General features: G+C 39.2%; 2 protein-coding genes and 1 long non-coding RNA gene across 7 annotated transcripts in view; 1 reads left to right on the plus strand and 2 right to left on the minus strand.

The window, feature by feature from the left end:
* LOC120730289 (peroxisomal succinyl-coenzyme A thioesterase-like) overlaps window positions 1-1666 on the minus strand; it is a 37145-nt gene extending 35479 nt beyond the window's left edge. For 3 of the 4 annotated variants that reach the window (XM_040026582.1, XM_040026580.1, XM_040026583.1), the window contains exon 1: window positions 1540-1630. The gene's annotated coding sequence lies outside the window, so the exon portion shown is untranslated. Of the gene's footprint in view, window positions 1-1539 lie in introns of all 4 variants that reach the window. The other variant, XM_040026581.1, reaches the window with a different exon arrangement.
* A 4211-nt stretch (window positions 1667-5877) lies between these two features.
* The window catches only part of LOC120730294 (metabotropic glutamate receptor 8-like), a 130598-nt gene continuing 108487 nt past the window's right edge, over window positions 5878-27988 (plus strand). Inside the window, exons 1-2 of one of the 2 annotated variants that reach the window (XM_040026586.1) lie at window positions 5878-6401; window positions 17259-18060. In XM_040026586.1, the coding sequence (XP_039882520.1) occupies window positions 17410-18060 (651 nt within the window). In that variant the 5' untranslated portion in view covers window positions 5878-6401; window positions 17259-17409. The remainder of the gene's footprint in view (window positions 6402-17258; window positions 18061-27988) is intronic. The other variant, XM_040026587.1, reaches the window with a different exon arrangement.
* The window catches only part of LOC120730295, a 29868-nt gene continuing 12842 nt past the window's right edge, over window positions 10963-27988 (minus strand). Inside the window, exons 3-4 of the long non-coding RNA XR_005695080.1 lie at window positions 16248-16255; window positions 10963-11096 (exon numbers count right to left, since the gene is read on the minus strand). This is a non-coding gene — a long non-coding RNA (uncharacterized LOC120730295). The remainder of the gene's footprint in view (window positions 11097-16247; window positions 16256-27988) is intronic.

Consider the following 27988-nt stretch of genomic DNA (forward strand, 5'->3'; position numbering starts at 1 on the left):
CCACTGCCGGTTCAGATAGAGGGGGAGGAGGTGGAGGTGGTCAACAAGTACAAGTACCTCGGGCTGTGGGTGGACAATAAACTGGACTGGTCATGCAACACAGAGCACCTGTATAAAAAAGCCCAAAGCCGACTGTACTTCCTCAGGAGGCTGAGGTCTTTTAACATCTGCAGGAAGCTCCTGAGGATGTTTTACCAGTCAGTGGTTGCTGGAGTACTTTTCTATGCTGTGGTGTGCTGGGGGAGCAGCACAGCAAAGAAGGACTCATCCAGGCTGGAAAAACTGATCAGGAAGGCTAGCTCTGTGGTCGGCATGAAGCTGGACACTCTGGTGACAGTGGCAGAGAAAAGGACACTAAAAAAGCTGCTGGACATTATGAACAATGCTGGACATCCTCTGCACACGGCCATTAACAACCAGAAGAGTCTGTTCAGTGACAGGTTGCTTCTCCCCAAGACAAGAACTAACAGACTTAAAAACTCCTTTGTCCCACACGCCATCAAACTGTTTAACTCCTCTCTGGAGGGGAGAGGGAGGGGAAACAGGAGGACAAAGGAGGGGGGAACAACTAAGCTGTAGTGCCTCTTCACCTCACTGTACAATACCTTGTGCAATACTTTTTGTAAATAGTCAATGGTGCAATAGACCTCAATACTTGAAATGTGCAATTCACTTGTATTTTTTATTTTTATTCCTATTTATTCTATTTATCCCCTTCGTATATTTTATTTATATTTGTCTCTGTATTTATATATGTGTGTGTATGTGTGTGTGTGTGTATATATATATATATATATAATATTCTGTAACTGTAACTTCTGTCGGTGCTGTGCTTTTTGGAAATCGAATTTCCCAGAGGAACCCACCCGAGGGATTAATAAAGTTCTATCTTATCTTATCTTATCTTTCAGTGACATCACTCTTGTTAGTGTGTCAGACACAATAACAGAAATAAACCCCTCAGACCTGAGTTATTGACCTTCAAAACCATAAAACTGTAGTCTAGAGATTGTGTAAGTAAACACTTTTTTGGAATGATACAGAGTAAAATTCAAACAGTTAAGTCTTCACATCAGTGCAATAATGCTGACATCACCTTTCATGAAACAGAAATCAATGTTATTTATTCACAGACATCATCTGCAATTGAACGGACTGGACCTTTAACACGACTGACACCTCTACTGTAGAATGTGGTCAATAACAAGAACAACTGTTACATTTTTTTTCCAATTATTCAGTGACCACTCATTACTGTGCTCCACTGATCTACACTGTATACCTTAAAATGCCAAAACATTTGAAATTTTTGGGCAAGTCATTAAAATACTAGTTTTTGCTGGTGACAACCAGGCTTGAAGCTATATTAATCTTTATTACACATGTATTGAAAAAAATATAATACTAAATGAAATATAGTGACCTGAATGTAAGTGATATAACAGACTCTGATAGTAGTCTAGCACATCAGTGGAAAAACACATTTAAGTCTCAATGACAGCTGCATAAACATTGTAGGGAATGTGGAACATTTCTTACCTTTATTTGTTAAATCACGTGAACAACTTCCTGTTAGCAGCAGACCTCTGAGCTGGGGAGTCTGGCAAAGAGTCTGGCTTTAAAAGGTAGGTCACCACAACAGTTAACTCCACACAGCTTTCACGTAAACGTTACACGGAAGTGCAGTCCTCCCATAGAGATGTGCTTACCACCATGTGTACCACCTCTGCTTAGACACAAGATGGCATCATCAAACGGGGAAACGCCATGGTGAGCAGTCATAATCTGGGGCACCCAAGGGAAATCTTACAAATAGTCATCATTCAGAACTTCAAGCTTCATAAACAGTTATACTAAAATATTAATAGTCAACCTTTATAAAGTGGAAACACTGCTGTAGTCATTTACTGAAACATCTAAAAACATAAAGGTTAATGCAGTGTGGGGCAAATACAGAACATGTACAAATCTAATTGTCTTAAAAGTCAATATTTGGTATGGACACACACAGTCTATATGTGTATATGTATATAGATATGTGTGTATATATGGTCTAAAAGCAAACTCAATATGCTAGAAGATCCGTAACCCAACAGCAAGACCAATATCAGTTCCTTTATGCAAGGAGGCCTCCAGGAGGCCACTGGTGTGAATGTCTCTGACCAATTATAAACGGACTTCATGAGTGTGGCCTGAGGGCATCGTTGTCCTCTTGCGGGTTCTGTGCTCACTACACTCTCTTGGATGCTATCGAGCTAATCATGGTAACAACTACATAAGGAAAAACAAGCATATTGAGATGAGTTAAGAGGTCAAAAGGTCAGCAGAGACTGACATGGTGAAAAATGTCTTCAGCCACGCCTCTTTTCTGTCCACAGAAACATGCACACAATGCCTGACAACACAGACTAGTTAAAGACAGACAGACAGACAGAAAAGCTCAGCAACTCATGCATTTTATATTCACCAGAGTCACAGGTTATTCTGCTGACGGGATTGGGGTGGGATGGGTTGGGGAGTCTGAAAACCAAAACCAAATGACACAAAGCAAAAAGGGAACATCTGTGATCATGGGGACTGATTGTTTTCTCTGAAAAGTGAGACAAGACTGAAATGTAAGTGAAGTGCTTTGGGAAAACATACCATTTATTTTAGATGATTCCTTTTTATATCTTCCATTTCATCAGACTGATTCCCCACACAGCCACTGATTTAATTTCATTTCTACCAGCTTACATAAGCTTTAACTGCCATTATTTTTTAACATGTTACTAAATGACTGGCTAGAACTGCCGTATATCAAAAGTACAGGCTAGTTGTGTAATGACTGTGGACAGTGTTTTCTTGGTGTTCCACAGGCCCTTTATGGCCAGTTCATGATGATCTGAACTCTAAAGTATTCCTTCATATCCTGATATGGGTATAGTGTTTGATCTAATAGCTACTTTTAGCATGACAATGCATCATTTTACCAAAGTGAAACCATCTCAGTCTGGCTTCCAAAACATGACGATTAGTGTCAATGGATTTTAGGTTCTTCCCCAGTCACCTGATCTTTAAATTGTGATTGCAGCAGGTTGGGGAACCCTAAACTGAGTGTGGTGAACAGAATCACAATTCCTCTTCTGGGCTCAGTAGATTTTCTTAATGTACAGGCTTTGATCAGTTGATCTGGACTACTGCTGCTCTGAGTTACTGCCCTTTGTGGACACAACTGAATTTAACAAGATGTAAGCAGGCATTTTATGACCTGTCCTCTTTCTTATCTTTCTCCATCTCTGAGTGAAGTTAGCTCCCTTTCTTTTCTCTCCCTGTGAAACACAGCAGCTGTATGTTTAGCTAGCAGACGCAGTGCAACAAACTACATACAGTTTACGTGTTTACTGATGTTTCTTGAGCTGATAGAAAGGTTGATCTCCAAAAGATGATTCTGTTCATCTGGACGTAGCGTTTTGTGGGAGAAACGTTTCGTCACTCGTCCAAGTGACTTCTTCAGTCTCAGCTGACTGCAGGTTTCATCTTATAAACAGTACATTTGCATAATGACTGAAACCAGCCCACTGAAGGAACAATGGGCTGGGAGGTCAGTTCCTTAATCTTAATTATACAAATTCTCATGACCATTGATCAACAACCACTGACCAAAACCCACTGATCAAAGCCCACTGATCAATGGCCATGAGTACCATTCACAGAGAGTTGGGGAATGGCTGCAATCACAGCATTGTAAGATGGTGAAAGATGGACCCTTAGGCCCCCTCCTCGATTCAGAGATGGTCTTTCCCTTTTCACGTAAATGGCCTCCTTGACTCCGCGCTCAAACCAGCGTTCCTCCCTGTCCAAGATGTGTACACCCTCATCATTGAAAGAGTGTCCACTGGCCTGTAGGTGTGAATAGACTGCAGAGTCCTGGCCTGACGAGGTAGCTCTTCTGTGTTGTGCCATCCACTTTGCCAGAGGTTGTTTTGTTTCCCCGATGTATAAATCCTGGCAATCCTCCTGGCATTTAACAGTGTACACTATGTTACTCTGTTTGTGTCGGGGGACCTTGGGGTGGACCAATTTTTGGCGCAGCGTGTTTTAGGGTTTAAAAGCCACAGAGACCTGGTGTTTAGAAAAAATGTGTCTCAACTGCTCCGATACTCCTGACACACACGGGATCACTACAGGTTTTTGCTTAGGCAGCGGTTGTCCTTTTCTCCTGGATCGGGTGGAGCTTTCTTTTGGTGCCTTCCCAAAAGTCCAGCTGGAATAACCACATTTACTCAGGGCCTTCTTGAGGTGCTGTTCTTCTGCTTCCCTGGCCGCTGTGTCTGTGGGGATGGTGTTCACTCGCACGATTTGATATCCTCGTGTCGGTGTTGTTCCCACACCATCATAATAAATGTTGGTTCAAGGTTCAACATTGCAAGTGACCAATCAAATTATTGTGACGTCATACTTTTGCGACTTTGGAAAAAACCGCCTTAAAAAAAATCTACTTAACTTGTGAGAAACCGCCTCTGTCTGCCAATCCAGCACCGACACGAGGATATCAAATCATTCCTTTTGCACACAGGGCCATGTAGGTTTGGATTTTTTTCCCAATTAATAATAAACACCTTCATTTAGAAACTGCATTTTGTGTTTACTTGTGTTAGCTTTGTCTAATATTTAAATTTGTTTCATGATTGGAAACATTGAAGTGTGACAAACATACAAAGCAATAGGAAAACTCAGGAAGAGGGCAAAAACTTTTTCACAACACTGTAGGAGCAAAACAGGAGCAAAAACTATTGGTCTTGTTTTCAGCAAGTGATTGGCATCATCATGTATTGCTTTTTGTCCTGGCAGGCAAAATGAATTGTGGCGCACAGAGTTATATTTTATGTCCAGCTAGTTTTGTTGCAGGTAGATTACAACCGAATTCTATACACCATTATGATCATAAAAAAAACAAGATGCAGGTGATCATAACAAAAACCTTCCTAAGAGGCTTTTTAGTTATAGTGTTACTTTTTACTCACTGCATTTCATTTCATTAAGAAATCCAGAGATCTGTGTGTTTGTTTGCAAACAGCTGACATTATGTATGTGTTCTTGTAGCAAATAAACACCTCTCCCCCACAACAAACAGCAAAAAAACAAACAAACTGAAGAGAAAACATAAACAAATGTTGTCCTGCATGGAATAATTAAAAATTGGATTTTGTATGTTTTTGTCTGCATGCATTTTGCATTTCTATGCCTGCAGACACACATTTTTAAAACCAGGTTTTAGGTGCCAAGTTTATAACTGTTTCTGGTGGATGAAATGTTTTTTTGTTTTTTTTTAAATAGCAATACTTAAAAAAACAAAAGACAAAACTCCTTTCCTATTTTGAAGTTGTATATATACTTTATCTTCATTTCCATATTTTGTGTTTTGTTCTCTATGAACTCATTTTCTCTTCTCTTTCCACTCAGTCCCAGCCAGTCGGGGCAAATGGCTCCCTCTGTGAGCCTGGTTCTGTTACTTTCTGTTAAGAGGTTCCTTCACACCATCGCCTTCCCACAGTAATAGGATCTAATTGTCTCTTTATCTTCTAGTGTAACGTACCTTAAAGCGACTATTGTGATTTTATTTATTATAGACATAATGAATTGACATCGGAGAACCGGCATCTAGTTGTAACTACGACTTGTGTCCGCTAGGTGGCGTCTTTTCTCCATCTCTGCTGCTTTAACTTCGGAAACCCCTCTACCTGTGCAGTATTCTCTTAGCTTATTAACCTTATGTGTGACAGCACCAGTCGGGCTTCTTTTCTTCTCTTCTATGATGTGACTGACATCATTTCAGTTTGGTCCAGGATCACTGGTTCTGTTAGGGGGAGCTTGATATGAAACTCTCATCAGCTTCGTGTGACGAGCACGAGAGCCGCCAGTGTTTTCTGTGACGTAGGCCAGCCGCACACTGCACTTTGGAGAGCTGCGAGAGGCGAAGAAAAACATGCGCTTCTCTCTTGTGGACGCAACCGGCTGCTCTTATAAGGTCTTTTCTCTGAATTGTCGGACACTTTGATATGAGACCAATCAGGACTGGAGAGGGAGGGTCCTGGGATTTTCCCGTGTGAGTCGAACCTACACTTGCAGGCGATCAGGGTTGATATTAACCTGAAGACATGACAATTTCTCTGACAGAACTATGATCAGCGCTGATCTCTAACTAAAGACACGGAGGAAAAGGTGAATTTTCACATCACTTTTTTGTTTGCGGATGCTGGATCGAAACTCAGTGGAGGAATTTGACTGAACAGGTTTAATGTGATGTTACTAACTGCTGGAGACACAAGACAACTGGCTGACTTGCGAAGCTGACGAAAAAACCTCTTCTTACTAGGATAAAAAAAGATTCCTGAAGATTTACCGGTGATATTTGGCAGGTAAATTTTAATTACATTACATTTAAATTTTCTGTAAATGTAGCTACAAAGTATGTCGCATGTAATTGATAACGTTTTTGTGATCTATGGGAACATGTTGGAGCTTCGGATTCTGCAGTCAATAATCAGTTAATCATTTAGTAGCAGTTTACAAAGCTGCCAGTTTGCTTCTCAAGCTGTTTGTATGTTTCAATTAAAAATAGATTTTGGGACTGTAGCTAGTTCTGAATGCATTTGACTCAATCGTGCACATGAGCCCACAGTGTACAGTGCTGGCACGCTTTTACGCCCCCCCCCCTTCCCCCCCACCCCTCCTTTTTTATGGATGCGTCTTGGTGACTTCGTGCGCATACCTGAAAAATGCTTGCGTGTTCTGCATGTTCCTACTGGGAAAATGTTCAGGCACGTGTGAGTACGCTCAGCTTAAGAATCTATACTGTACTTAGGATGAAAGGTGTTTGCTCCTTATTATGATGAGTTTGCGTGTGCAAGGCTCACTAAGTGTGTGTCTTAATGGCAAAGATGTGTAGAAAAAGGGGCAAATAAAAAAATAAATAAAGCAGAATTAACTGAAGGAAAGGATAAAAAGAAGTCGGTGAGCTGCACAGAAACAAAGTGCAGCTCACAGAGACAATGCGTGTGTGTATATATATATATATTTTTTTCTTTTTTTCCACTGTGCAGCATCCAATAAGAAGTTGCTGGCTTTATCTATTTACCTGGAATCTACTGCCATCATCATCATCACCCATCATCTAGTTCTGATGGCTACAGCAAAGTTCATAAGGCAGGTAGAAACTCACAGTTCAACCATTGTTTAAATACACTTATAGCCAGGTGTATGTATGAACTTGAACAGACTTTGGTATATGAGGAAGGAAGGGTTGTTGCAATACTGGGATCTCCAGCTCAGTTTTGATCCCTGGGGAAAACGGTAAAGAGGCATATTTTTTTTTTTTAAAAAAAGCTGAAAGCAATACAAATAATAATAATGAGGATGATGATGATGATGATGATAATGATAATAATAATAATAAATCTGTCACAACACTATTTTAAAGGTGACTGGTGTAGACCAGAAATATGTTAAGAAACTAGTAAAGTGTGTATATTATATATATATATATATATATATATATATATATATATATATATATATATATATATATTTAATTCAGTTATTATAGTGCCAATAAACAAACCAAAAAACAAACCAAAACAAACAAAATAAAAACCACTCTCGGACTAATAAAGGCTTTCTTATTTTATTATTATTATTATTGTTTTTCAGTGGTTGCCACAGCAGATGAGCGCTTGATTTATCAAAGATTTTATGCTGGATAGGCTTCCTGACACAGTCCTCCCAATTATTCGGGCTTGGCACTGGCATTAAGAGTACATTAGCTTGTGTTCCCTGAGTTTGTGGCTACATGGTAACCTCTAATAGTTAAGCGGCTAACATTAATTTGTATCCTGGCCAGGTAAACATTTGTAACAACTGTTAAGAACTTCTTGTTCAAACAGGAGCTTTACTGACTTCTCAAAATTCCTTCTAAAGTGTTTTTCATAATTGTGAATGCCAACTACTGTTAGTGAGAGGAGGTGCTGTGTGCCTGACTGTCTACACCAGTGCTGTATTTGTCTCACCTGGAGGAAGCAAAGACAGCACTATTGGTATTGATTGTGTTATGAAAAAGTATCTAATCTGATATCTGTTAAATTTTAATACTGGTTAGTATCTGAGAATAATGTTTTGACAATTCTAATATTACGATTGTCTGTTGTTCTCCAAATACAAATTTGTCAGATTTTCCAAACTGGTGTTGTTCTTTTCTCTATAGTCTAAATGTGGTGTACTTTATTGTCTTTAGAACAACAACAGTGTCCGTCACTGTCACAAGGGCTCCCAAATGGAATACTAGTTGTTTCATCTGGAGAAGGTGAAGACTACTCAGTGTTGCTTATCTTTGTATACGTACTTGTCTTATTTGTAGGTTTATCCCCCAGAAAGAAATCTGCTGGCCTCTCAGCTTGCTTAGGTCCAGTTATTGTTAACCAGAGACAGATGGATAAAACGGAGTTAGCTACAAGCAGAGGTGGGTAGTAAGAGCTACATTTACTCCGTTACATTTACTTGAGTAAGTTTTTGAAAAAAAATGTACTTTTTAAGTACCTTTTTTCCACGATACTTTTTACTTTTACTTGAGTACAATTATGAAGAAGAAACGGTACTTTTACTCCGCTACATTTGCAAAATTCGACTCGTTACTTTAAAAAAAAATTTGTTTAACACATTAGATAACATGCCGTCAGTGGAGTTTCCGGTAATTTTTTCACCAATAAGATGTGGCCATGTCGGTGTCTTCAGTGAGAGCCAAAACAACAACTTTTCAGCATGAAACAACTCAATTCGTGTAACCTGAGGAAACGGTAAGTTTTCTCTAAATATCTTTTTAGCTGTGGTTAGCTGGATGTCAGTCTTATGTTACAGCAGCTGTGTCGAGCTCGAGCTGGCAGTAGTGATGTTCGATTCGTGAACGAATCGTTCAATACTCGAGAATCACTTTACTGACTCGTGAATCATGATTCACAAGCCCAACTGACTCACTGACTCATCCCTGTTTCTGTTAGCAAACTAATTTGCTTAGTAGAAATATATCTAGCTTATAATTAAAATTGTGGGGGGGGGACAACAGCCAGTTTCTTAACAAAAGCATTTCTGCTCTGAACTGGAAGAAAAAACCCTGAGTAGAAGCTCACATCAAGAAAATAGCTCCTCGGTTCACAGTAGCATCGCTCTGCTAACATGCTAACAGCACATTTGAGCTACTCACCCTCTCCCTTCCTGTGTTGAATCGTAAGCGTAAGCAAATCACTCAGGACTCGCTCACCCCCTCCCTCCTGTGCTGAATCATAGAGCGAACGAAACACTCACTCACTCACTCACCCCCTCCCTCCTGGCTCACAGCTTCTTCTTCTTGGTTGGCAACCAATGTTAAGGTGCATTACCGCCCCCTGGCTCACAGCTCAGTGGACATTTAGATGAGAAAATATATATTTAACACATTTAAGGAAAATACTAATAAAATAAAAATAAACAAAATGAATGTTTATTAAGCAATTTTGATAGGAAATTGCTTAATTTTAGAAATGTTTTTGGTCTTTTTTGCTCTATAAAATAGTCGTTTTTTTTAGAATCATTCATCTTAGCAGTGGGACTTACATGAAAAGAGAAACAAATTAAGTCTGAGTGAAAATGTAAATTTTTTGCACTCTCTGGTCAACTGACTCAGTGAATCAAATGACTCCAAAATCGATTCACTTTGGTGAGTGACTCATTAAAACTCGATTCAGTAAAAAGAATCAAATTTACCATCACTAGCTGGAAGTCATATTTTCGGCGCTAAGTTGTAGTGAGATAAGTTTGTGGGTGTTTTGTGCAGCCTCGGCTGTCCTTTTAACTGCTCGCTGGTTAGCTAGCGTGAGCTATAAGCTAACAGGTAGCCTGGTTAATGACGCTGGAGTTCAACGCACATGCAAACAGCTCGTCTCTACTGCTTTAACTGTTAAAACAGAAGGCAATACTGCGGCTGACAGGGTTTATTATGTCAAATAGCAGCTTGTTTAGTTTAAACCGTCTGCATTAAGCTGGGCAAACACTGTGCGATTTTTTTCAGTCGCGTTAATCCGCTCCTGCTCAAACTGTACAATTAAATCGCAGAAGTTAGAACTTCATAGGTCACGATGCAGGGTCTCACACTATACAGCCTGATGCTCTGATGCGACCTGAGTGCTCAAACTGTGCGTCCATAACATGAAGCTTATCATACAAAATCTGTCCCTCGCTCTCCCTCTCTGTCTTTCACTCACACAGACACACACATCATCAACTTTGCTAAATTACTAATGAAAAACATTGACCAGACAGCTTTGATTGAGCAGCAGTGTCCATCCAACTCTTTTCATGGTTGTTGTAGTCGTGATAATTTTGTGAGGCCACATTGAAAAGCCTCGGATACGGAAGCGTAGAGCTGCCACCGTGGCAAAAGAAAAATAGAGCTATATCACGTTATAACATGAAAGGTTTATTGTTCTAACAATATACTTTTAATGTTTGTACAATATACCTTTCATGTTTGAACAATATAATATCACGTTATTACAATATACATAATTATACATAATTATCAAGTTCGTACAATATAAATATTATATTGTATGAACTTTTTACGTTATAATGTGATATAGCTCTATTTTTCTTTTGCCTGGGTGGCAGCTCTACGCTTACGTACTCGGATGAGCTTGCCTCATCCTACAAGTTGTGCCTCCATCTCTTGTGTCTAGATCACACGCTGCACTGCGTGCTGCTCCACCTTTTCTTTCATTTCTGTGTTTGTGCGTGCGCAGTGTGATGGGCGACAGGATTTCAAACTGGTTTGATTATCATGCGACCATACGATTGATGATTGGGAGCTGGTCGTGAGGTGTTAACTGCTCGTTACCCCATGTATACTACACGATGCACACACGATTAAGGCAAGACATGGGGCGATCCCCAAAACGGTTGCACGACTGAAAAATCGGCTCAAAATTGGCCAAAAATCGCACAGTGTATGGCCAGCTTTTGGAGGCTAGCTCCAAACAAACATCTGCAGCTTGGCAGTGTATACAGCACTATAATGACCAGACCTAATTCTTTTGAAAACCATACATCTTTCCACAGGTCTCCACTTCATCAGACATCACCTAGACACAGAGCTGGATGAGGCCAGCACAAACAGCAGCCTGACCGACTAAGATGATGGATCCATGGGGTCAGGAAAGCCAGAAGCAGAGGAACTGGAGAGGTACCTTTCATATCCATTCACTGGAGGTATGGATCAAGAAGCTGTCGATCAAAGTCAATACAGCTCTTCCTGCATCTGCAGCCTGTGAGAGACTTTTTAGTCATGCAGGACTCCTGTTCACTGCCAAACGGTCACAGGTTCACAGCAAGAACCTTGAGAGCCAACTGCTGCTGAAGCTGAACCACCATTTCACAGACTGAAGAAACAATTTACGGTAAAGTGAGCCATACACATATGTACATCCACATAGTGGAAATTTTTTATTTGTCTTTTATAATTAGTTTTTCTCTGATTTCAGTATTTGTGAGTGTAGTTTTTACATTTTTACATATTACATTGTGTTAATCCACTGTCTATACTTCAGGGTATTTTAGTATACAAAGAACATTTTATAGTTTTGTTAGAATGTCTATTCCTGTGGAATTTTAGCACAGGTGTGTGTGTGTGTGTTTAATTCCTGCTATCCGCCTTGGGAATAAACTTTTCCTGATTATATCTGTTGCATCTCTGTGTCATTTGTTTCTGATTTACTTAATCCATCCTTGTATTTAAAAGAACCACCCCTAGTATGACATTCTGGCGCATCAGCTGTAGTCTGTTATGTTGAAGTTGCCTCGTTCTAATGTTTTCTCTGAGGCTGCTGTAAATGCGAATATATTTACTGTGTGTTTTGCTTGAAAAAGATTTACCTTGTGAAAAACTGAAATCTTGAAATTAGAATTGTTGTGCCTTATTTTGTGGATCTTTTTACATATATTCCTTTTGAAAATACTAAAATTTGTATATTTATTTATTTTTGTTTGTCTGATAGCATTTATTTATAAAATAAATCGGACATTTCAAACAGTTACTCGCTACTTACTCAGTACTTGAGTAGCCTTTTCACCAAGTACTTTTTTACTCTTACTCGAGTAGCTTTTTTGACGACTACTTTTCACTTTTACTTGAGTAATAATATTTTAAAGTAATGATACTCTTACTTGAGTAAAATTTTTGGATACTCGACCCACCTCTGGCTACAAGTAAGTAAGAAACAAGCAAATTTTAGTGGCAATTGCAACCTTGGCCACAAGATGGCAGTAATGTACAGGATGGATACAAACAGAAGTAGCTTTATGCCAGCGTTGTCTGTGATGAAAGAAGAGAGACTGCTTTACTTTGGTAAATTTTAATTCATGTATATTTTTAGATATGACAGGGAAAGCACTGCTGGCCTTGCTTGTCCTGACGGAATGCCACTAGTTTTAATATTTTCTAATGTATGATGACAATCTGGAGACCAGGTGAACTTTTTGTGGGCACTTAACCGTTAAATGAGTGGAGCAACAGGGGAAAGGTTTTTGCAGAAATGTCTATAATAACCCACCATCCCCCAGAAGTGCTGCAACTCAAACCTGGATGAAGGCGACGGGAAAATAAGAATAGCTTGATGGGTTTCTTTGTCCACTACCCACTACCCACTATTTTACACATGTACACCACCGTAGTTCCCCAAAACTCACACTGCACAAATTTATGGTCAGATTTGCATCTGCCACCCTCTCGAACACTACTCGGCTGTTCAACATGCTCAAACCCACAAACCCGAATAAATCACCATATCATCTATATATGTTTCACAGCCTGGCACCCTAGTCTGTCATGGTTCTGGGTCGGTGACCCCGTGTTTTTGATTTTTGTACTCTTATTTTTGATATTATGAATTATGACAGTTTGTGTTTTGGTTTCCCAGTGTTTATTCGGTGCTCCCTCTGTTTTCCATCGTCTCTGCCTGTGTATGCCTGTGTATCCCCTGTAATGTAGTCAGGTCTCTGTGTTAAGCCCATGTCTCTTAGTCTGTCTTTGTGTTTGTGTTTGTGTTTCCTGTTTTATTTTGATAGTCCGCGTCTGATCTCACTGTGTGCAGTTTATGCTTCCTTGTCTCGTCAGTTCTGATTTCCCCCAGCTGTGCTCTCCTTCTGTGTCTTATTCCCCTCGTTACTTCCCAGTGTATTTAAACCCTGTGTTTCTCTGAGTCAGTGTTGCGTCGTCCCTCATGCTGTGTGGATCTCCCTGTGTCTCACTTTGAGTTTAGTTTGCTGTTGTATGACTTTCCCTTGCCAGCAAATAAAGCTCACTTCTTTGTGTTTAAACCTTGTGCCTGAGTGCCTGCACTTTGGGTCCAACTCCTGCCTGCCACACAGCGATTCATGACATAGTCAAAACCAGGATGTGGCAGGTGCTTTGCGGACTCCAAAGGGTATAACTGTGTATTGTAGAGAACCATCTGGCATCACAGTGCCACCTGCCAAGAGCCTTTTAAGAGGTCCAGCTTAATCACAAAAGCTGCTAAACCAACACTGTTCCCACAATCTTCCAATTGTGGAAGAGGGTGACTTTGAGACACTGTTCCTGTTCCTATAGTCTGTATAAAAATGGCCAAAGCTATAAGACTTATTGGCTATTCGGAAGGAGGAACTCCATGAGCTACAGCTAAATTCTGCAATACCATGTGCCAACATATAGTTGTCCTCCTTTTGTAAATGTTGCCACTTCTCTTAGTTCACTGTATATGGATGTTGTTTTATGGAGTAAGAAACTGCCAAATCTACATCATATGTTAACATATGCATTTGGGATTGCATGTCAGAGAACAGAGACCAGAGACCCGTGTGAATAAATAAGACTAATCATGTCAGTTTGCTGTGACCCACTCAAATGTTTAAAACATGAGTTAAGCTTTGCCAGAATCTAAGAATTATTTCAGTTGCCCTGTACCATTGCCATAGATGGTCCATCAGCATCACCGATTTTGTTATCTGCTGCTACAGGCATGCCGGTGGAAATGCCAGCACATCACATGCAGGTTGGTGGTGAGAAAAAGACGTCAAAGCAGTTTTTACTTTGGCGACTAAGTTTGAACCAGACAAATCATTGGTCAAAATATGGTTTCAGCATCTTTACGTGACATAGTCTGCTTCGTCATTTGCAGTAGAACATGGCAATGAAGTCATAAGTGTCGCAAATTTTTTTTTTCTCCACTACAAAAATGCTGCTGTAATGTGCCAACAGACTAGTACTGGAAATGGGCACGGAAACTAACACCCTGTCACCTGGCTTTGGCTTTGGCTTTTTTTTTTTTTTTTTTGTTAAACCAACTTTTCATCCTTTTTGGGACTGCAGCCAGATTTTGTTTTGCAATCTTGCAGGCCCAGCGGTGTTTAAAATGGAAAGCACTGACACAACCCAGGATATTTTGTTTTTTATCATTGTTAAGCCATTTTTCTTGCAGGAGTTTCAGAGGCCAATGCACAATGCACACGAGCAAACACAAGCTCAGCTGGGCTAAAGCCAAATGACTTGAACTACCTCCCGTTCAGCAATAAGATGAACCTCCTGTTTCCGGTCTTTATCAAACTCAAAACTGTATCCTTGGAACGTGTTTGATAGGGGTGCAACGATACACAAAATTCACGGTTCGGTTCGGTTCGATACTTTGGTGTCACGGTTCGATATTTTTTCGATACAAAAAAAATGTTAATGCCTTTTTAATTTGTCATTTATTAAAATTATAAATATATATTTTAACTCAAAAGTACAGTTTTTAAATTTAACCCTAACCCTTGTGCGTGTTTTTTATTTTGACAGCAAATGCGCACCTGCGGACCACTTATGTGCAGCCCTGGTTATTTAGCTCGTCATATTGCAGCCACAGAAATTCTTTTGTCCATGAAACCATAAAGCTGCACTTTCTTTTTGCCTTATAGTCTGATTTGTCATAACTTCTCCGTTTTGTGGTAAGCTTTTCTTTGGCTGTCACTTCTTCACCCTGACCTGTCTTATTTGGCTCAGCAGAACTGAAATATATATCTGTCTGTGAAGGTTCTCAGTCATCCAGGTCATCGTAGTCAAATATATATCCTGCTGCTTTTACACACGCACTCACATAAGCTCAGCGATTCTCTGCGCGATTAACCTCTCACATGTTTAAGCTTGCTGCAGGAGATTTCACTTGTCATGTTTGCATAGTAAGCTAACGATTAATAAGACGATGTCAGAGGAATTGGTGCGCAAATTATCATCACTCACAGATCAGTGCTGTCGCTCTCTATACACAGTTCGCACGATTGCAAAGTGAAAGCAAAAAAACAAGCGCAAATTCAAACGCGATTTCAATATGTCACATATTGACAGTGGCTCACCGATGCCAATGACATAATTACCCAGCTACATTTCTGAAAGAATGCAAAAGCATTGACATATATTTTTCCTTCCTAAAATAGCCCGACGGGCAGGGCAGAGATAGATTTTGGTAGCCCGACTGAAAAAACCGCTAGCCCCGGGACGTTGGGCTAGCGATATTGCGAGCCCTGTATCTGATTGAGGAATCACTCATCTTTGGAAAAGAGAGTTTATTACAGAGAAATGTCTCTTTCCAAAATAAAAGCTATACTATCCGCTTCTTCTGGGCTATATTCTCAGCAGCATAAGGAGAATCATGTGCTAACAGCTGTCTAAATGACTCGGCTAAAGTTAGTAGCATGCTTGTTGTTTTTGTCTTTGCACTAGGATGATGTCGGCGTAAATGTGCAGTCATATTCGTTGTGTTCCCACTAGTGCTTTCAGGTTAATCTCGTTGAAATGACCTTAACGCCACAACACGGCAAATCTCCGTTAACGAGCTGCCGCCGATCGCCCCGTGCATGGGGCTAGACGGCCAACACGTTAACGAGCTAACTGCGCTAACACACTAGTTCCCACCCATGTAATTGAGCATTGCATGGCACATCCAACATACTGTTTTACTTTAGTCCATGACTCGCTTACCTTCAGGGTCATACGTCACATGAAAACCAAAATAATTCCAAACGCCAGATCTGAATGAGAGTGGGGGAGGTCCATTTTGCAAGGAGAGCTTAACTTCTGTCTCGCTAGCTTGCCCTGCGCTCTTCCTTCTGACAATGCTGTCTGTGTTGAGTGCTCAGTGAATCTGCGTTCGACTACTCCGCCTAGGCTGCACTGTCGAGCCTAGGCGGAGTAGTCGAACGCAGATTCACTGAGCGCTCAACACAGACAGCATTGTCAGAAGGAAAGTTGATAAAATAAATTACAAATGTTGTATTGTTCGATACATATGTGTACTGAACCGAAAGCACTGTATCGAACGGTTCAATATCGATACGAATATCGTTGCACCCCTAGTGTTTGAGTGTTTGATCAAACCTCCTGAGCGTGTGCTGGCTTTCAGGGTGGTATGCACTGCAATAATGCTGAGAGATGCTGAGCTGATTAATCACCTGTGCAGAGAGTGTAAGTTGGTGCCTTGATCTTTTTGTACAACTGTTAGAAGGCCAAAAATATCTAAAAACTGTACTAAAGCCTTTAACACTACAGAAACAGTAATTATTCCTGTGAGAACTGCCTCTGCAAACATAATTTGATGCACACATCATCATCAGTAAAAACTTGTGACCAGCTTTGGTGCACAGAAATGGACTGACACGATCCTCAAAAAAAATTAAATGGGGTATCTAGAATTCAGAGCAAAAGTTTTGCGGAATTACACTTTATATCATAACGCTCGGCTCATCTTTGCAGCTTAGATGTTTTCAATGCCGCAATGGCAACTTTTTCAACTTTTATGAGTTGAAGCAGGGTTGTCTGAAGGAAGATGTGCTTACATCTGGTGTCACAAATCAGATAGTAGGAATGGCATTTTGCTCTCATAAGACCCTTTAATTGGCCAGTGTTTCCCATATGTATTTTCTAAACGCTGAAATTAGAGCCATGGGGATGTAATCACATCTTTGCTTTTTAAACACCGAGACAGAAACTCTGCTCCTGTAGGAATCTTTGTTGTTATTATTGAACAGAAAAGTTATTCTGGTATTTGGCAGCACAAATATTTAAAGGTTGTAAAAGCAGAATAACAAAGAAACACCGTGGCATGCCTTTGCTCAGAAAAACTTGTGCAATCTCTTGTTTAAAGGTTCTTTTATTTTTATTTATCTGGATTTATTTTTCTCTCAAGCAGGTCTCTGAAAGAATGTGAAGCTGGAGCTGTAGAGACAAGAAAGGTGTTCTTGCCACAGGAACCTGTACTACAGGAAATCTTCAAGGTCACTGCTCCAAAGTGGACCTGCCTGCACTGGTCAACCCTGCCCCAAGTGAAGGGATATTCCATGTTCTGGCCCAGCCTTCCGTTATCACACAGCCTGCACTGTCATTTGACTGTTGATTGTGTGATAATATCAACACTTACTTTTTCCACACCTCTTGTCACTGCAAAAATGGTGAGGGAGTCAAAGCCCCTGACTCTTTACAGTCACTGCTTTCTCTGTGTGCTGATGCTAAAGAGCTGCTGGCTGCAAGGTTCCACCTCCCAGAAGCCTGCTGTGTTAGCAGACTCCCAGCAGGGCTCACAGGAGTATACCCATTCAATCCGCCTGGATGGTGACATCATTCTGGGTGGGTTGTTCCCTGTGCATTCCCGTGGTGAGAGGGGGATGCCATGTGGTGAATTGAAGAAGGAGAAAGGCATCCATCGACTGGAGGCCATGCTATTTGCCATCGACCTCATCAACAAAGACCCAGACGTGCTGCCCAATGTGACACTTGGGGCACGAATCTTGGACACATGTTCACGTGACACCTATGCCCTGGAGCAGTCCCTTACTTTTGTCCAGGCACTAATTGAGAGGGATGGCTCTGATGTTCGCTGCACTAATGGTGATCCTCCCATCTTTGCGAAGCCAGATAAAGTTGTGGGAGTCATCGGCGCATCGGCCAGCTCTGTATCAATCATGGTGGCGAACATCCTGCGACTGTTCAAGGTACAAGAATGCTGTGTGATTCCTTGAAGTTTTTTATTTGTTTGTTTTTAAGAATAATGCTTGGTTATAGCAGTGATTCGAGGAGTGGTTAGGTTTGTGTGTTTGTGTGTCGGTTTTTGGTGTTAGGTTGGGTCAGTCAACAGAAGTTTGTGGTTGTTGGAGTACGGTGGGGTACATTGTACCTCACCATATGCTTGGTAGTCCTAGTACTTGTAAGGACCAGTCTCTAAAGCCATAAGTTCTGAATATATATGTCGGTAAATACTTGTATGAACAATCAAATGTTATTTAATTAATATTTAACAGCTTCATACACTGTCACTAACTCCATGACAACTCCAAGAGTTAGAAAGCTAATATTGTTATCTCAAAATAATGTTTAGAATCATTATTTTTACTAATGACTTTTTAACTGAAAGAACATTTATACCCATTAAGTTGATAAAGTAAATCATGTGTATATACAAGCAAGATACAGAATCTTCTGTATGTCAGTTTAATGCTAAATGTACTTGTTGAAAGCATGTAAAATATTTACATGTAGAGAGATTTATTGTGTCAATCAATCTGAAGTGTATTTTAAGATGTAAACATTGCAAAACACAAAAGTGAGGTTGTACGCACTGTACACCTCAGTACCGACCTCAGTAAATACTTTGATAAGTTTATGGCCTCCATCACTAGCTTCAGGTCTTATCTAATAAATAATTACATTTATTTTCATAAATTGTGAATCCATCTAAAATTAAATCCACAGTTAATCAGGGTATGCTACTGGGGATGGCTGCCCTGTGACTGATGAGTTGCTACCATTTGTCATGGTTCCTAAGATAATAAGATTCAGCCCTTGCTTGTCATGTCCACTATGAAAAAACAAGATACTTCTCATGGGATCTTTTATGTACAGCCTTTGGTCTTACAGTGTATATAAATTATCTGTCAGACACCTTTTTTAAAACCAGATATTATAATATCATAACATCTTCATCTTTGGGAAAACTTCTGGGAGTATCCTGCAAAAAATTAGAATATGCTGACAAAAGCATCTTTAACCCAAAACAGAGGGACAGGTGTATATTTGGTGCGAGAAGCAGATTACTGGGTGTTTTCACAGCCTGGCTAAATCTTCTGTTGACCTCCGCAGAGTGAAAAGATTCACAGTGTGAAGAAAAAATTGACTTGTCAGCAGCTGTGGATTCAAAAAATCTCCAAGCTGCTTGAGTCAAGTAAGGTGGACATATTTTCATTTGAGACGATGCGCTGATTATATGAATAAACATTAGTGATGTGCCTGTACTTTATGTTTAATCATGTTTAAAAATCACAAGAAAATCTGACTCCAAACAAAGCAAAGAAAGGAGTCAAAACATTTGCACACTTCTGTATCTGCTAAAGATTTCTCTTTGCAAAAATCACAATTTAAGACATTAAAGTACAATTTAATTCTGTGATATTGCAATCATCTTCTATTCAGTCATGATCCATTGTGTAACATGTGTGAAGTGGAAAGTTAAGCATTTACCTTTGTAAATTAACTTGACAATGAAGTAGGAGAGATTTTCCTCTACTGTTTGGTAATTTACGAAGATAAATTTTATTTGACATGCCTGTCAAATGCTTTCACCATCTTCCATCATCATCCAACAATACTGTGATTGCGGCCATTCCCCAACTCTCTGTGAATGGTACTCATGACCATTGATCACTGGTCTTTGATCACTGAGCTTTGATCAATGGTTGTTGATCAGTGGTCATGAGAATTTGCATATTAATGATCAAGGAACCAACCTCCCAGCCCATTGTTCATTCAGTGGGGCCAGTTTCAGTCATTGTGCAAATGTACTGTTTATAAGATTGGGGAAACCTGCAGTCAGCTGAGACTGAAGAAGTCACTTGGATGAGTGACGAAACATTTCTCCTACTGAAAACGCTACGTCTAGATGAACAGAATCAACTTTTGGGATTTCCTTTCCTGGATTATTGAGCATGCATCACGAGATAAAAAAAAAAAAAAAACCTGATTAAACATACACCTGTATTATTGGAAAATTGTACATAAAGTATCAAATAATAATTATTTTACAGAAAAATGTTTTCAAGCACTGTTAAATGGATTAATAATACTGTTGCATATGTTTACGTTTGAGCTTGTTTTAAATACCTAACATTCTGTTGAATGTCCAGCAACATATTCTGGACCACATATCTCTATAAAAAACACCCGCAAAAAAAAGTTAATGAGACACAGGCCTACATCTTGATTTTTGTTTGTTTGTTTTAAAGTGTAATATATTAAATATATTAATAACAAAAGAAAAACCAGCTTAATGAAAAACACTGAGCAGTGTGTGATATGGTATGATATGTTTAGAATAGAATAGAATAGAATAGAATAATCCTTTAATTGTCCCACAAGGGGAAATTTGGTTGTAACAGCAGTCAAAAAGACACATATACAAACAAACAGGACACAGAACAGAAACATACACAATTTTTCTTACATATTTACATTAAGGACAATGGTTACTATATACAGAGAGTACTGTACAGTTATTAAATTAAATAAAAATAACTACAGATAAGAGGCAAACCAGGTTGTAGTGCAAATCTGTTAATTAACTTATTGCAGTTACAGCGCAGATGTAAACATCTATGTTTGTTGGGAGCAGTTCTGATTGTACAGTCAACTGTCAATATCTACAGGGGGATTCAAATCATTAATCTTAAGTCATTGCTAATTGCACTAATTAACAAAGTTTTTACACTCCATCTTCTCTAAATTACACATGTTAGCTAAGGTGGTTAGCAAGTTGAAACTCATCTGTTCCCATGATAAATCACAATTGTTTACTTGCTAATGCAAATTGGGTTTCCATACATCATGTGGAAGGGAGTCGGAGACAGCTTGACTTGTATGATAGTCTTGCATTGGTTTACCAAGAAAGATCAGAGGTTTATCAACAGTGTGCATGCATAAACCACCAGAAAAAAACTCTGGGTTTGTCAGATTGCCCTGTTTCCGCCATTGTTAAAACCCTTAAAATGGAGACTAATCTAAGCTAGCCTGCTTTCCTATTACTATGAAACAAACAGCACTTTCAGCAACAATAGCTGACTGCGCCCCCCAGATGTCAGTAATGTACAGGATTGATTCCAAAAGGCGTGGCGCTTCTAACAGCATGTTCTGATATGAATGAACACATTTTAATTTGTTTGTTTTTAGATTTGACACTGCAAGCACTTATTGCCTTGCTCTAAAGCTGACAGCTGCTTGCTCGTGGATATTCTAGTTAAATTGGTAACCTTACAACCATAACCATATGCCAGTCAATAATATCCTACTCTCTCTTTGGCAGCCACTGGAGTTGCTGGTCTGAAATTTCAAAAACCTGTACTTCAAATACCACCCACTTCATGTCACCACTGGTTGTTTTTCCCGTAATCACTCAAATTTGCTGAATGTTATTGACTTTCTATGACCTCTGGTCAACATGCCAATGCTAATGGCTTCCAATTGAGGATGTAGCTTCAGTTTTATCCTTCTCTCAGCTGGATACAGAATAGATAACGTGTTTCTCACTGACAAAACGTTGATCTCAGCTGTTGCCTCATTCTCTGCACAGACAAACTGTGTCTGAAGGCAGCGAGTTGCTGTGCACAGCAGCAGACATACTCCACTGCGTTAAATTAGTCATGAAGTGTATGATTTTAATGTGTGTGTGTGTGTGTATTAGAACCCTAACAGCTTAATGAGGACGGAAAGGCCCAACAACATCGCTTATCTAAAATTAGCCAGAGATGCTTCTGGGGGCGGTGGGGGAGGGGGTGGTGGTGGTGTTGGGAATAGCCAGATAATGCTGACGCAGAGGTTTCCTCACCAGTGCTGTCACAGCCTTCAGCTATAGTCACAACACTGACAGATAACAAGGCTTATTGAAAAGGCTCTTTTTAGTTGAGGATACTCTGAGTAAAGACACTACGATAGCCGCTTATACCCCATTTGGTAATAACTAAATAAAAATAGTGTAACCACATATCCATATCCAGATTTTGCATCCAGATAGAGTTGTATTGTTTTTAAGCACTTGACTCATATTTTTAATGAGTGTGCTATTTCACAAAATGAACATTCTCAATACAATCATGGACTGTATTAAAAATTCATTTCCATGACATTACCCATTTGTTAGTTATGTGCTGTTGTGAAACCCTGTGTTTAGTGGGTTTCTTTTCCCCATCAACCACGTGATGTTTTGAAACCAGGCTTGATAAAATGCACTGTACAAAGTGGCAACTTTATAAAAGGGATACAACTTATTGAAATTGTATTCAATATGGCTTCAGAACGACCAGCTTAAACTCATGGAAATTGTTTACTGAAGTCAAACATCACGTGACCCTGTACAAGCCATCATCCTTTTCAAACCTCAACTTTCTGGCAATTAGAAAAAAAATGCAGGTGTAAGAAAGGTCTTGTTATCAATAATATCATTTTACAGATTACTTGGGGACAAACAGAAACACAACTATGAAACATTTTATTGTGACTTTATTTTTTATGTAAAATTAGTGGTCCTTTTTATACAGGTAATGGCCATAATGTGTTTATATGGTAAAGAATTTTGGGCTTAATTTTAGATAGGATATTACTAACACACAGCAGTAAGTGATAATCGGTCATTTCAATAATAAGTCATCCATAGATTGTGCTGATCTCGTTCCTTCTCTCCAGAGGATGAACCTTTTGATGACTTTACAGCCTTTCTTCTTTTTCAACCTTTTACTCCTGAGGTTAAATATGACAATTTTATTTCCTCCATCAGTAAAAAATATTAATATTTCCAGTCTCGATTGCAAAGAGATTTGCTTTTAATAAAAGCATTTTTCTTCCTCTTCAGACACTTCACTGAGGATATAAGGGGTGAGATATTCCATCTAAAACTGTGATATCCTCTAAGTCCATTTGCATAATATTTGCACATCCTTTTCACACTGTAACACACTGCGTGATCACAGTCTTGTGTTCAGGACACTCTGCTGCTACATTCCTTCATGCTGCTGCGTTATATTTCCATCTCTGCTGTCTGCGTGGGAGGAACTCAACCATGGTGTCTGTGTTTTGAATCTGCTGCAGGTTTAGCCAAAAACACAAAATAAAAAAGGAATCAGGTGGGAAAATACCAGAAAGAGCAATGAAAACAGAAGGAACCTTCTTATACCCTTCTATTTGGCGCGATATGGCAGCCTCGCCTCTGTCAGTCTGCCCCAGGGCAGCTGTGGCTACGATCGTAGCCTGCCTCCACCAGTGTGTGAATGTGAGAGTGGCATTGTAAAGCGCTTTGGGTGCCTTGAAAAGCGCTATATAAATCCAATCCATTATTATTATTATTATTATTTGAACAGTCAGACGAAGACGAAGATCTGAGCCTCCAGTGTCATGACTGGATATCCAGTTCACAGAAAATGATCATCAGTCTCCCAGCACTACAACAGCATGGTAATATCAAATGTAAACAAACCACCAAATCCATTCCAGTGCTGATAAAAGTAATTATCAGGAGATTCATCGCATCTGGATCCAGTGGTGTTCAGAAGCTGACTACTATAGATTGTTGGGTTGTAACAGTATTGATATTTATCCTGAGCTACAAGATTTTTGTCATGGTTCCTGTTATGTTAAATTTGATGTTTTCACTGATGACATATTTTTTGTACATATTCTAAATGCATTTACGAACAACCTTCAGTTTACTTGTGAGTTTAGCAAGGATAAAATACATTTACTCAATATGTGGGTCGTTTTAAATAATGGGGCACTTTCTACTGCTACTTTCTAATATATTGTTGTTGGTCAATAGCATGCATACTAAAACATTTAAGAAGGGTACACCTAAAAGCCAGTTGAGGACATTGTATCAAACAAGAGAAGAATTTATAGCAAAAGCAGTAGATTTCTTTTAGTAGATTAGAGAAGTCACTTAGTGACTTGGTGACCTTGCCCTTGTAACTTTACAGATTGACACTAGGGGTGGGTTTTGATAATCGATTTATCGATTAAAATCTATTCTGGCTTGGATAACGTGATATCGATTCATTAAAATCCTGAATCGATTTTTTAATATAAATTTATTTTGCCCGAAATGCCAAAATCACAGGTTAAACCTCACAAAATTTTGAAAACCGCCAAACAGCTAAAACAGCTTTAAATGAGAGCAGGTACACGGATTCTGCACAAAGATGTAAACACAAAGCGCGACCCACTGACTGAACAAATTTAAACTTTTTAAAATTATGCAAAATGCAAAACGCTTAGCTGTGTCTCTAATAAAACCGCTGTAACTTCAGAGGTAATGTTCATGTGTTGATTAATGGTTTTCTTTCATTTTTGATGTACTGCAGAATATTTTTATAAAATCCCAGGCCAGGAAAATCACCTTCATGTTTTTCTGTGTTTTATCCTCAGCTACTTTGACACAAAGGCATCTGCTGTGATGCTCACACCTTTGATAAAGTCTTGCGAGTGTCAGCTTCCTTTTTATAGATACAAAAATATGTAAATGTACCGATCTGAATTACAATATTTCTGACTGTCTGAGGCAAAATTTCCCAGATTCAAATTGAATTGAATTGAATTGAATTGAAGCGAATCGTGGATCAAATCGATTCGGGACCTTGTGAATCGGAATCGAATCGATTCTAGAAATCAGTGACGATACCCAGCCCTATTTGACACCTCTGTCAATCAGGAGGAAATAATAATCATACAGGACTGTGATTGGGACAGAATCTTTGGATTGGTGTGTTTACATGAAGCATTTTTATTCCAATCAGATTTTTAAACTGGTTACTTGTCATACACCTCTCCAACATAAGCAGCAGTTCTGTGGCTAGAGACCTCTAGCTTTGTCTTATCTGACCAAAGGGCACACTTTCAGCATGCATAGTCTTTCTCCAGGTTTTCCCTAGCATACTTCAGTCTGGCTAAAAGACTCCTGCATAAGTGGAGTTTTTCTTGCTCTTCAACCACAGTCCATTCCTGTGCAGGGTTTAAGTGATTGTCTTCTTTGAGACTACAATTCCAGACTTGGCTAAGTCATTCATTAGTGTGTTGACAGTTATCTTGGGTCTTTACACACAACTCGCACTAGTTTTTGGTTCAGTGTTTCTAATATTAACAAGGGTGACACAGCTAATTATTAGGTTTGGGTGGGGGTCATTGCTTTTTCACATAAGGTGACGTCGGAAGCTTAAACTACCTCATTTGTTTGATGAGCTGAAATATGAAAGTGTGACAGATGCGCAAAAAATGGTATTATCCTATCCTTACCTAACGACCATTTCCGGGTTCATTTCACACTCTGCCTCTTCAAAATGTGAAATGGACATGTTGGACTGGCACGTCTCCTACATGTTTTGCTGTGATATTGGGCTGGTATGTCCCTTTATCTTCTGTTGGTTGCTTTGATGACTTGTCAAGGCGTTTGAAACATCTCAAAATGTTTTTTTGAATATGACTATGAGTTTACTGTACTCACACGGCCTCTGCATAGAGCCAATTGTGATATGGTGGAATGGGAGGTTTGCATCATTGATGCATGTGCAAATGCACGATGCTATCATGTCAATATGGGCTGAAATCCAGGAGGATTTTTTTTAGGACTTTATTGGAAATATGTAAAATGAAGAATTAAAACACCTTTGAAGGCAAAGGGGATCCAAACCTTTTCAGCAAGTTGTACCAAATACAGTACCAGTGAGAGTATTTCTATGGTAAACATTCTTATGAAGTGACACAACCATCTTGACCTGAACTGAATACTGGCTAAAAACCAAGAGTAGGTGGCACTGGAGGTTTAACAATTTGTTAATGACATCGTTGAATATCTAACAGTGTGACCTCTTAGTGGCACCATCACACAATAGTTTAATAGTTTAATTATTTATATAGCACATTTAATTACAACAGGAGCGTTGACCAAAGTGCTGTACAAGAATACAACATACATAATAAAACAACTTAGAGTATTAAAAGCAAACACCAAATATGAATTAACAAATAACTCTCATGCTGTATTAAAAGCCAGTAAATAAAAATGCGTTTTAAGATAAGATTTAAAAAGATTGACAGTATGAGCCTGTCTGATGTGTAGGGGTAAATTATCACAAGACCATCTCTTAATAATGTCCTAAAACTGTGAATGTGAGGGTGAAATCACTTCTGCCTCTATAAAAATGAATGCATACTGAAGGTGTCCTGTGGCTATTCTGTCATGATTACCTAATCACTCTATTGTTTGAAAACAAATGAAACTGTGAGAGGAAAGAAATATAGGAGAGGGTGGACAGAAGTGAATTGCAGGGAGAATTTGCTCATTGTAGTAGCAATTTATTAGTGTTTAGTTGATAATCACAACCTCATTATGCTGTCTGAAGCTGCCATTCTCTCTTTTTGTCTTTGTGTTAATAAAGCTTTTCATAACTTATTTTTATGGTTTCAATTTGTAATTCATCCAGTTTTAATGAAACAATTTTTAAACTGTCAGACTTTAACCAGACAGATATTGTTAGGATGCCTGGGTCGTTGACCCAGGGTTTTTGTGTTTATGATATTATTTATACTTTCTAGTTTTTGGTTTCTTTGAGTTCTGTCTTATGGTTTATGTCTCTGTCTTCTTTAGCTGCTCTGTCTCCCCTGTCAGCTGTATCCCCTTGTCTAGTTCGCGTCTCTGTGTATCCTTAGTTGCTATATCCCCGTGTCCAGTCAGTGTCTGTGTCTGCCCTGGTCCCACGTCTCTGTTCCCTCTGTTACAGTGCGTGCAAGTCTGTGTCTTTGTTCAGTCTGTGTTATGTGTTTCCTGTTTTACTTTGAAGGTCTCTGTCTTTTCTCAGTGTGTTCAGTTTACGCTTCTTTGGTCTCGTCAGTTCTGATTTGCCCCAGCTGTGTTTCCCTCCTGTTACTCATTCCCTGATTGCTCCCTCTGTGTATTTAAGCCCTGTGTCCGTGTCGCGATCTACCGTTTATTTTGCTGTGTGTTTTGTCAATCCGCCGGTGTTAGTTTATTTTTGACCTTTTTCCCCCAGTTATGTTATGTTTGAGTTTAGCATTAAAGCTGTTTTGGTTTAAGTTCTGTCTCCGGAGTCTGCACCTTGGGTCCTATTCCTGTCTGCACACAGCCATACCTAACAGATATACTGTGTATCATGCAAGGTAATACATGGAGATATTCTCATTCCAGTTATATTGGTCAAAACAAAAGCTGCACAATGTGAACACTAAAAAAGAGGTAAAAGTACCAGAAAATGTTGCAATTAATATCAATAATCAATCAATCAATCAATCAATCAATAAAAGCTGTCACAATAACAAAAGGTTTGTAAAAGTCTCCACTTAAAATTTAACTTTGTCAGTAAATCTAAATTAGTTTTTATCTTATTATTGAACTCAAGTTTGCTAATAAAGACAATGTCAATTTTTCACTTTCTGTGGAAGTCTGCAAAGTGATTATTTTTAGTTTTGCACAGTTATATCAACATTGTTTTCCTCAGACCTTTACCATCTCTGTGTAAACGTATTGCACTTTCTCTTGTTTTTCTCAGCCTTTCTCAAATGTATAAAAAGGCCATTATTCTTCCACTGGGTACCAAATCTTAGCCATTTAGGAATAAAACAGCCCCGAGTAGGGTGGGGTTAATGCTCGAAAATCTCAAGCTGCTGTTGGTGGTCAGTATGACCTGCAGAGATCATATGATCAGCTGAACCGGAATAATGGTCAGAGGTCTGCTGGTTTTAAGAAAAGACTCATATTCAAGCACACAGACTACAGACTTCATCTTTGATTCAGAGCCACATCATTTCAGAATGATAGTTGAGCAAAGTGGTGTGATGGTGTTTGGGGAAATTAAATTAGTAAGTCATGTTGACTTCACA

Source organism: Simochromis diagramma, unplaced genomic scaffold (assembly GCF_900408965.1).
Source record: "Simochromis diagramma unplaced genomic scaffold, fSimDia1.1 OVJJ01000293.1, whole genome shotgun sequence".
Taxonomy (NCBI): Eukaryota; Metazoa; Chordata; class Actinopteri; order Cichliformes; family Cichlidae; genus Simochromis; species Simochromis diagramma.